Genomic DNA, 11,279 nt, shown 5'->3' with positions numbered 1-11,279 from the left:
TTAAACCCAGAAAACAATTGCATCTAGAAATAGCTTCCTACTTTGCCTACTTAGTTGCTGTTTTCTCTCTTTTCCTGTTCATTTGTAAATGAAATAATGTCCTATATCGCATAAAGAGTGATACACATTGCTTCCATACCAATCCAAATACCAAATTAACCTATCGATGATATTTGGGTACACATTGATTATTCAAAAGCCATGTATCCAACATTCACGTTCCTATAACAAAACCACACAGCACATAAACGGTTATTTTCTTCAAGTATCACCCACGAAAATAAAAGAATGCTACGCACACCATCATATACCAAAATCCTTGCACAAGCAAGTGCAGTAGCAGCAACCTCACTTTATTCGAATAATCTTAATTAGACTATTTGAGTCATTATATCAACATTTCTATTACTCTGAGGCTAGGTCGAACAGGATATCCATAAGAACAGCATATGACATATTAAATGGTTTAATCATCCACTATACTAATTTCTCTAGATATTAGTATGAGACGAGAATTAATCCGAAGAGAAGTCCTTATACAGAGAGACCATCAAGATAACCAGATCCTATAATTCATGAGTACCAAGTTAAAGGTGGTTATTTTCTTCATGAAAAAAGCTCGTACTGTTTTAAGTGACAATTAATCAAGTGCACCTTGTTTGGCATGTGTCAATCACACAATATGGACAATCATCACAAGATAACAGAGGGAGTAATACAACCTGACTTATTACATCAAAATTAATAAGCAAGCAGTCCAATTCAGCACAAATAGATGATGCTGACAAACTCAAAAATCCTCTACATATAAAGGGAAGAAAAAGGTTTTTGTTTATACACTTTACTCGTTTAAAAAAAACGAAGAAAAAAAGAAAGAAAAGGCACTCTTTTACAGTTTTTCCTCGGTTGAACCGTTGAACAAATACTATTCATGCCACGAAGTTAAAAGAGCATCAAAGACATGACAGAACAAAAAAAAGGTCAATGCTAGTTGATCTATACTGCAGTAACATACTATACAGAAAGGGATAAGATATGACATCTCTTATTATAGATCCTGCCCTACGAAAATACCTTGCACAGATTTGAGTTCATCCTGACACTTCAATAATGAAGGGAAAAAAAAAAAAAGAGAAAACAACCTGATTTTGGAAATGAAAACCTGATATTGTCAGCAGTAGTTAGTTTTTCTCAAAACAAAATAAAACAAAAGGTAGTTAGTTTCTGTCGTGACCCTGAGAAAACATTAAACAAATCAATACTGCATACCTAAGATTAGTCCACTTCGTGGCCAAAACACTAGTTATCTCCATATGACCTGCAGATAACAGATTCAGATTGGAAAGGGTAATGAAATTTTACAAGCACAGATATCAATGACAAAAAATATAATGGTAAGCTGGACCATGAGCTACCCAAATCATGCAAACTTCTCAGTATCCGCACAGAGGGTTCGACTGGGAAACATCCAATTGAAAGTCTAGTCCCAACCTCTACATCACCAGAGACATCATCTAGTGTTTGCAGCTTGCCCTACCACCTTGTCACCACCTAGAAAACACCCATTCTTGCAGAATTAATTGCCTAAACTATTCAATACCGAGAAATAGAACCCTCATGTCAATATCAAGCATCATGTTCAAAGGAAAGAGGTGTTTCTTTGTGGTTATGAAATCATTTTGATCGAAAAGCAAGTCAATAATATCATGATCCGAATGGGCGAGAATACTAAAAGGATTGGAAGCAGGTAAACCAAGGAACAACCTGCAATTATATACCTAACAAACAAATTCTCAGAACTACACGCTGACCCCCACAATGATGCACTCCATCATCTGACATGCTTTCACAAGGCTATTTCATATTCCATCCTAAAGATTTCAGCCATGGCTAATATCCCAAACTTGCCATATTGACTCACATCCCAGGGAAAGACTATAGATTAATCATGATATCCGGTCATGCATAAAATCGTAAACTCCGTACCTCCTAGTCAAACTGCAATCCTTTTGCACAATATTCCTTGCACCCAAAAACTACTAGTATATACAGATTGAGCTACCAAGCAGGCAGAAAGTGTCATCCTCATTGAAGTTTAATGACCTAAATCTACAGAGAACTCTAACTTTAGCAAAAGGCTAATCACTAACGATCTAGTGCTTTAGCTCAGCTATCTTGATGAGCATTCATTCTTGGGATAATCCAAAAGAATGATATAGTCTACATCCAGTAGCAATGATTTGTCAACTATATCAGCAGATTGACACAATTCAAACTTATAAACTGTTGTAGAAATGCCAACCTAACTATTCTTCAAAACTATCTGAAATAACATGAATCGCACGGGCCAGACATTACCTCACCAAAATAATCCACTCAAAAAAAAAAAGGCTCTCTAGAATATTCTAGGTATTCATCATATCAAGTATGAAAACAGTTGTATGAACTTATTTTTGAACTAGCAATAACTGAAGATCCTTGAAAAGCATTATTCTTCAATTTTTTGAGATGTTAAGCAAAACAAATGCAGAAGCATAGCTTACTAGATTCACCAACATGAAATCAAAATCAAAGGAATGCTTACTAGATTCACTAACATGAAAATCAAAGGAATAAGCAACAGCATGACGTTCAAATCACGAGGAACTGTTAAGTGTTAACCAAGCATGTAAAATGAGAGAGTTCATAAAATGGAAGGTAAAGTAAACTTAAACAGAATATCTGTAGATTTCAGTTTCACTATAACAAGAAGATTATGTTGCTCAGAGTTAGTCTTACTTTTATCCCCTAGTGTTTACTTTTTTTGATAAGGTATCACCTTGAGCTTTCTTTTCCTTTTTTCTTATAGTTTTGTTTGGGATTTTTCAGAAGCAGAGGGATTTTCCAGTGAAAGACTGACAGTTATTACACCATGCAAGAAGAAATTATAGAGAAAGAGTTGAAGTAGAGCTAAAGAAGTTCAACTTGATAGAGAATGGAAATTCCATGACCCTTGCACATATATCTAGTCTCTACTTCGGTACAATTTACAGTTAGCCGTCACTCTAATGCTTTTCAGCAGGTATCAGCGACCAAGAAAGGCAATCTACCAATATTCAAAGCAATCTGGCGATACAGCTCTAATTAGCCCTTAGTAGTATGAATCACTAAAAATGGTCTCCCTGCAGTAAATAAGTGGTGGAACTATACTATTATTACTTTCAACTCTGAAGCAATCAATTCTCTCGGTGAAATGTTAGCAAGAACCTCTGTAACATTTTAACTGATCAATTTCTTAACTTAATGACTATAACTTCAGACAACTGTTCTCATTTCCTGATAAATAGTAGGCAGTCAATCTTACAAGTGGACTGTTTCATGAATAGGCAAAATGATTAGGTAGTAACCTCCAGACCTAAGGTTTTATACTTAGGCTTTGAGGCGAGTTTGACAGATTTTCGACTATGTTTAGCACATATAACAAGTAGCGTTCTGAAATAAAAGGAGATCAGAACAGCCAGTGCAAGTCTACATGAAGAAACAAGTAAGTGCTTGCATGTCCATGCTATTTTATTTTTTACTTCTAAAAGTTGGTGGTCTTTAAAGCATCATCTAATGATGATCCAAATATCTTCTAAATCTATTTCGACTGCGAACCCTGATGTTTTTGGCCAATTAGCCTTTGATTGGGAACTTATGCTACTGCAAAATTGATAAGTACGCTAGATTGAGCAAAGGCTATACAATGAACAGGTATAATTTAGTCCAATGGACAGCTTTATGCTATGATAATGAAACATGAAATCACAATTTATTTCACAATAGATCAATCCATATACACAAGCTTGTAAATAACTAGGCAAATATAACTGTACATTGCACACAAGGAGAACCTCTTGCAACTATATTTGAAACAAATTAGTAAGCAATGGACTGAAGAAAGTTGTCAACAGGGTGGAAACAAGAAAAGGAATGCGCACAACAAAACTGACTCAACCAGAAAAGGACTAGTATTCTTATTGCACACCCCAATTATATCAAGGCTCAATGAGGATAGAACAATGAGCATGTAAATGAAGGATAATTCTGTTTAAATGAGAAGAGAGGAGGTGTTAGAGGAACTACTAGGAAGAAACAAGGGCCTCTTATTCCTTGTTACCAAATTTCTTAGCAATAATAGGTCGGACATCATCAGCATCAGCCAGTGTCTCTAGGAATGGAAGTAAAGAAATTAGTGCAGAGTCTGAAGGATCATCAAACCAACTCTTAATAGGAATCCCATTATTCACTTGCAATCTGAAAACCTGAAATCAAGATGGGAAATTAATATTTAGTTACATAAAACAATAGCCTTACTTCATGCTCAAATAAGCACTCTGCATTTGCTATGTTGCGGTTCATGTCACTTTTAGTTTTCTCCAATTTCCAACTAAGCACATGAAACTTGAAAAAAAACTCACAAACATCAAGAGACCATATTTTTTTTACAAACAATATTGAACTCTGCCTACAGACGACTAGAGTAGCGCAGTGAAATGCCTGATAAAGGTGTTGTGTCTATTTTACAGATTGCACAGGAATTTTAGTGACTTAATCTCACCAGTACACTCCCCTTACCACCTATAACCAAAACAAAAAAATTAAAAGGGAGGAATCTACCAACCCAGTACCAGAAGTATAAATAGATTTGTGTCTATCTGTCTCACCAGCAGGATAAGCATATACAGGAACTACTACTACACCACCTCAGTTTCAAAATCGGGGTTGGCTGTAGATTTTTATCGACCGTGTTTCTCCATTTATAATCTTCTCAATCCACCACCATTATACCCCCCAAAAAATGAAAAGTACTAGACATTCTCTAGATATCTAGTGGCATAAGATTATCTAACAGGGTTAAAAGACTCGAAGAAAGCATAGGACCTAAGCAAACATATTAACATGACTAAACACATTCCAAACTAACAGAATTAAGTGTATAATAATAGGTTTATCATCAAAAACAAGATGCAAGTAGATTACCTGTGGGGAATTATCTACAATTACAACTTTTGCCAGATCAACACCTAATACCGTTAAATCCTTTGTATAACTTCCATCAGAGAAGATGCATGATTCACGATATGCTCGCCTTGAGATAATCTTTCCATCTGGATCCAGAATATCCAACAGTTGCTTCGCATATATGCTCTGACTAGCAGTAAAAATTACAATGTCAAACATCTCTGCAACTCTCTCCAAGAATGTCCGGAGGTGAGGCCGCTGTTTCACATAGACAATGTGTTCTTTCATGCTGAAGAAAACAGGAAATGTGAAGTCTGCATCGTCACAGTGCTCCAGTGTAGAATGAACAAGTGTTTCTGAAGACATGAAATGAATACGCAAAATATTAGACCATCTTATGGGAACCATGTCATGCTGTAAAATATATGTATTATACAAGAAGGTACCAGGGTACTCTCCCTGCTGTAAAGGAATCTTAGTAACTAGCCCTCAGGTATAGCAAAAGATTGTTTTTAAAAACAAGCTACACATTGCATCATTTCCAGCGTAACCAAAAATTGCAGCAAGACTATAATGAGTAGTAAAATTAGAGTACCCAAGTAGTGAATCTCACCATCTAGGTCAAGTACTAGGGTGATCGGTTTGCATGTTTCTGATTCTTTTGGCAAAATATTCGGCCTCTCTAATATGTCTGGCAAATTTCTTATGAAAATATGTGGGTCAAAGCATTCTGCTTGATCAGATTCTAAATATGTGAAAGCATCAGATTGTTCAGATGATCTGAGCTGGTGAATTGCCATGTATAAGCTCGAATCATCTGACTGAACAGCGGTTTCACTAGATGTTCTGCACTCTTGACTATAGCTAGCTGCTGCAGTGTCTTCAAGGAAAGGCAACAGCAAGTATTCCTCATCAACATTAGTAAAGATATTTGGTTCTTCACACTTGTAATCAGCCAAGAATCTGTCAGTCAAACTGTCATCATAGATGGTTTCACCCTCGACGGCTAAACAAGAAACAATCATATCGGAGATGTAGAAATCTGAAACATTGCACGTCTGATGTTCACACGAACTTCTGCTGCTATCACTATCTTCAGTCTCCAATTGGGGTACATAAAAATCATTGCTTGCTGTAAGCAACCAAAAATACGATAAGTTTATGTAATAATGATCTTTTTCACAAGAACTAGAACAGAGGGAGAGAGAGAGAGAGGTGTGCTTCTCAGCTCTTATCATCTACGACCCGAGGGGCTTTTGGCTGTGTGGCAACATCCTTTTCAAGAACAGAAGATATAAAGCAAATTTAAGGATGGGTTGTGGTTTGCCTAAGCACTTTTTCAGGACAAAGAGAAGAAACAAAATCTGATTATGAATTTCACAATCAACAAAAGAATCCAACAAAATTGGAGGTGTACCTCCATCACTTGGTATATCAGACTCACTGTGCGCACCACCAACAGGCTCCACACTAGGTGAAAAGATTGTCTCTGAACTTGGTTTGCAGATTACTACTGTAGACTCCTGCAGCGATTCCAAAACATGATAGGACAGTACAAACATCAAAAATCAAATTGTCAAACTTTCAGCATGCAGGCACAAGTATGGCATAGTAAACTGAAGTGTAAAACTTTCAGGGGATAGGAGCGCGTATATCCTAGTGTCAGCCAGCCATATATTACGTGAACTAATAAAGTAATAATATGTGAGTTATATAACGTGAATTATCTAATTCTTTCTAGCTGTTGATGTTGCACTGAACAACAATAACTATGCCTCAATCTCAAGCTAGTTGGGGTCGGATTTTGTTGTACTCTACTTGTGCATTATTCTTTTTGTTGAGCAAAAAAATCAAGCACATATTAAGTACAACAAAAGCAGCTAGAAACAAATGGTACTCAATGGAAATGTACAAGATAAAGCATGAAACGACACAGTAATATATAGATTAAAGGAGTCTCTCAATGACCTATTATATGGGAAAGTAAGGCTGTCAACGTGTCCAACATTTCGGCAACTGGATACTGAAATCTCAGACTAAAGTGCTTGTATTGGGTATTTAACAAGTACTATTTAACCCTCAGGGGTTGGCCTGCTGGCAATTGACTTGAGCCTTGGGGTTTGCTCCCTTTCAAGGTCTCAAGTTCGAAACCCACTGGGTGCAAACAATTTCTGAGGGCCATCGGACTGGGTAAAACCTGAATTAACCGTGGTGCACTTGCGGGAAACTCCTTGCCGAGGGCCTGTGCACCCCCGGGATTAGTCAGGGCTCAAAGAGACTCGGACACCCGGTGCAAATCAAAAAAAACAAGTACTATTTACTTCTGAGATAAATTATTATATTTTAGTCGGAAGATTTGACCATAATGAATTTCTGTTTTTGGTGATAGACTGATATCTGGGCTCTCATTACAGCAGCCTTGCATTGGGGTCTTGTTCTGACCCACTCACTTTTTGCAAGATGAAATTTGTCATACCACAATTTCCCAAATCAGTTTTATTCAATTATGAAATCTATGTTTAAAGGTTCTTAGGTATTTGGTTAACATATATTACCTGTAAAGGAACACAGCAAGGACATCTTTACTGTAAGGGCATGTAATAATTTTGCTCACGAGGGAGTCCTATCAGCAACATTTTGGTTTCTGGAAACAAGTTTGGAACTCTAAAGCAACATTTTGGTGGCTAGGAAGACTTGCTTAACTCAAGACAATCTTCAAAGAAGGGGAGTCCAATAGTTTACAGATGTATGAAGTGAGAGAAGAGTCTGTTGACCATTTATTTCTACATTGCTATCAGCACACAGCGGTTGCAGTTTTTCTTGAAATTTCTGGGCATCAAATGGGTAATGCTAGGTACAATCTCAAAACAGGAAAGGTCTTTCAAAGCAGATCAAGACAGAATGGAACACAGTACCAGCAGCCATATGGTGGTGTGTTTGGAAAGAGAGAAACAAGAGATGTTTAAACAGACAAAAGAACTCAGTCTTGAAGATCAAGTCAGATTGCATTTTGTGGATATCTTTTTGGTGTAAACAGAAATGGATAGATGATAGTGAAACCCAGTTACAGTTCATCGAATCTTTTGTATAGATAGCCAGCATGTTTCTTTTTTTTTTTTCATTTTTGCTGACTTTTTTATGTAATTGTGACACCTTCTAGTGCTGATTTTGAACATCTATAACACTAGACATTTCAAAAAATTATTACCTGTTCAGGAAAACCATTTTTCATAACATATATATTTTATTTCAGAAAACAGATCAATTCATGTCAAATATCACATTGAAGATTACTCAATTTGACTCTCGTAAAACAAATGGCCTACTTTTCCTGATGCTCGGATTAATTCATGTCAAATATCAAAATGAAGATTACTCAATTTGACTCTCGTAAAACAAATGGCCTACTTTTCCTGATGCTCGTGTCTCAGCCCTTTCACATACTGTTTTCTTCACAGACCACTTAAGTAGAGATATGGAGAGATCAGACGGCTTAAATGTGGACCTTTCTTTGGTTCCTTGTTTTCTCCTATGAATTTCTACGTTCAGTTTCTGTATCTCCATAATGTTTATGAAAACACTTTATGACCATTTACCGGGAAAATGGGAACTATATAAATTTATTATATAACAAGCTGAAGATGCATGACAGCAATATGTGTATATTTGGAAGAATTTGTGTCCATTATACACCGTAAGGTTGAAAGAAATGAATAAATAAATTAAGACTACTATAAATGAAACTTAAAGCGACAGGTACTAATTGTCAACACTTTGAGGACGTATTTACCGTTGTATCAAGGTTTGCAGAATCAGTAACAGGTGGCTGTTGCTTTTCAAGCAGGTCATCTACCAAATCATTAGCATGATCACCATTTCTTCCGACTTGGTGTGGATGTACTTTGTAGTAGCTAGGAACTGCAAGAATTAAAGCAACTGATGATTGAACCAGAATGCGCAGTACGAAGAAATGGCAACGTCAGCATAGAGCAGAGAGTTCCATTGTAAAACTTGTGGGTGAGGAAAAAAGCATCATTCTCACACCATCACAATAACAACGAAAAAGTTCTTATTCTGAAAAGCCATAACATAGAGCCAAACCTACCATCATGAGTATTGTGAATCAGATCTGCAACTTCGTCTGCATTCTGCACACTTCTGGTTCGAGAGAGAGAACTCTTGGATATGACACTAGAATTTGGACAGACGTGGAGACCATTTTTTTCTTTCGAACTGGATGTGGCAAGCTTTGTCTTCATTTTTAGTGATGGCATTTGATTCGTACTTGGGATGTCTAGCACAATCTTGATCTGAAAGCATCAGTAGGGATTCAAAACCCCTTTAGGCAGATATAGTATCAGCCACAAGAGACTGTTGTCAAAGAAAATTGAAAAACCTTTAGAATTCATGGCTATGCCTGAAGGTTAGTATATTGAAAAGAAGAATATATAGAACAATGTTTATAGTTATATACTGTATGTATGCAGTGAACTAATCAAAAGAAATCATACTCAAATGAACTCTGGCAAACCAATAGCCAAAATCACTTTGATATAAAGGAACAGAGAAATTCCTGCTATCATAAACCACTCCCAAAACTCAACTATTGGCTGAAGCAAACATCAAGAACATCTATATATAGATAATTTTTCTGCACTGGGTATTTCTCCCCCCATCAAAGCATGGAAACAATTTTTTTACCACAATTTGCTAATGTTTAACCACCAAATTTAACAAAAGCTACAAGGGTGGTGAAATCACACCTTCAAATCAGTTTTTTGTAAAGATGGATGATAAGACCAATTTAGTTTACTGACTCTTTTAATTTGCTCCACACTAATCCATCAAAACTGGACCTGCCGACAAAAACCACCCAATTCACACCACCAAACAAACATAAACCTCCTTCCACAGAGGCTTGTTGGAGTTGAGTTGTTTTGAGGGAATCCTTTTGTCTCAATCAATCAATAATACCTTGACTGGATAAATTACTTGTTTCACACAATTCTTCAAGTCATGTTTTTTTACTCCACTTCCTATATCACTATCTACTCCACAAACTTCATCCTTTATTATTATCTGCCAAATTTGAAGCTTAATTTCCCTAAACATTAAAAAAAATAAAAGCTTTTTCCCATGAAAAACAAAGATAAGATGCTACTTCTGTCCACCTTTAAAGTTAAAAGAACATTTTTTTACTCTGATTTTTCCTCCTCGGCTCATGGAATCCCAAATAATCCTCAAATTAACCTAATTCAGACCTATCAGGAAACCTATAAACCACCACACCACCCATATACTCCAGATAAACCATGTTTAATTAAGATCTACAAGAACAAAGACTTATTTTCCTAAGTTTCTAGAATTCAAAATAAAAATCAAACTTTTACCCAATTTTTTTTTAAAAAAATAAAATAAAAGCAGAATACTGCACATATGGTCAAGAAAACAGATGAATACTCCGTATTTCCAGAATATTTTCAAAAAATCAAATTGTATTCGTAAATTAAGAAAAAAATGAAAATTTACCAGTAATAAAGTTCTCGTATATCCATACCAAAGCCTAAAAAATTCACAAGAATAGAAAACCCAAAACCCCAAAATAATTAAAAGTAAACCCAGAAGATCGCAAAGTCAACTCAATCAACTTTCATCAATTCAATCAAGGAATCACACATAATTCAACAACCAAAACCACAAATGATCAACAGATCAAAAACCCTAAACAAAATTCAAAGTCCAAAAACAGCTCAAATTACCAAAAGAAAAAAACTTCCAACAAGACGATGAACAGTACTATACACAGAAACAGTGAAGGATGATTTCATGGATGTCAGATAAATACACACAAAAGTCAGCATAGAGTTACGAATTTCTGTATCTATAGGTCTATATTACCTGGTAGAGTCACCAAGCGTCTCTCTCTCACTTTCTCTCTCTAGACGCGCGCTTTTCTCTCTCTTTTGCTCGTTTCTTCTGTGTATATATAGAAAACAAAAGATACTGTATAGGCTACGGCTGACAGAAGTAATGTATTTTTGTACTTTAAGCTGTAAGCAGTTGTACCTAAAGAATGTGAACACTGACGTTTCGATAATTTCTTTTCTTTCCTTCTTTTAGTTAGTTGTTTTCCTTATATGCTATAGAGACTCGGAATTAATTTAGCATTTGAGGTCAAAAATTTTTACTATGTATCTTACGTAGTTAATATTAAGAGGAAATTTCAGAAAACACGTAATTATAGAGTGTAATTATGTTAAAAAAAAGTGATGATTTAGTTAATTACAAAATGTGTT

General features: G+C 35.8%; 1 protein-coding gene across 1 annotated transcript; it reads right to left on the bottom strand.

Annotated features, from left to right (window-relative positions):
• Positions 1 to 3,771: 3,771 nt before the first annotated feature.
• LOC125846608 (uncharacterized) lies at positions 3,772 to 11,058 on the bottom strand. The gene is made up of 7 exons (XM_049526161.1): positions 10,882 to 11,058; positions 9,089 to 9,354; positions 8,774 to 8,901; positions 6,401 to 6,506; positions 5,597 to 6,115; positions 5,002 to 5,339; positions 3,772 to 4,283 (listed from the first exon to the last, which is right to left on the bottom strand). Exons 2-7 carry the CDS (start codon positions 9,255 to 9,257, stop codon positions 4,125 to 4,127), a joined length of 1,419 nt encoding a protein of 472 aa, XP_049382118.1. The 5' UTR covers positions 9,258 to 9,354; positions 10,882 to 11,058; the 3' UTR covers positions 3,772 to 4,124.
• Positions 11,059 to 11,279: the final 221 nt, after the last annotated feature.

This window comes from Solanum stenotomum, chromosome 12 (assembly GCF_019186545.1).
Source record: "Solanum stenotomum isolate F172 chromosome 12, ASM1918654v1, whole genome shotgun sequence".
NCBI classification, from domain to species: Eukaryota; Viridiplantae; Streptophyta; class Magnoliopsida; order Solanales; family Solanaceae; genus Solanum; species Solanum stenotomum.
Note: the sequence above shows the minus strand (reverse complement) of the source record. Positions and strands in the feature narration are given on the sequence as shown.

What these genes read in the sequence shown, in the direction of transcription:
- LOC125846608 (XM_049526161.1), bottom strand. Translation starts at nt 9,257, where the DNA reads ATGCCATCACTAAAAATGAAGACAAAGCTTGCCACATCCAGTTCGAAA. An exon ending in GATTCACAATACTCATGATG is followed by an intron (nt 8,902 to 9,088) that starts GTAGGTTTGGCT and finishes TAATTCTTGCAG; the next exon opens with TTCCTAGCTACTACAAAGTA. An exon ending in TTGTAGATAATTCCCCACAG is followed by an intron (nt 4,284 to 5,001) that starts GTAATCTACTTG and finishes TCTTGATTTCAG; the next exon opens with GTTTTCAGATTGCAAGTGAA.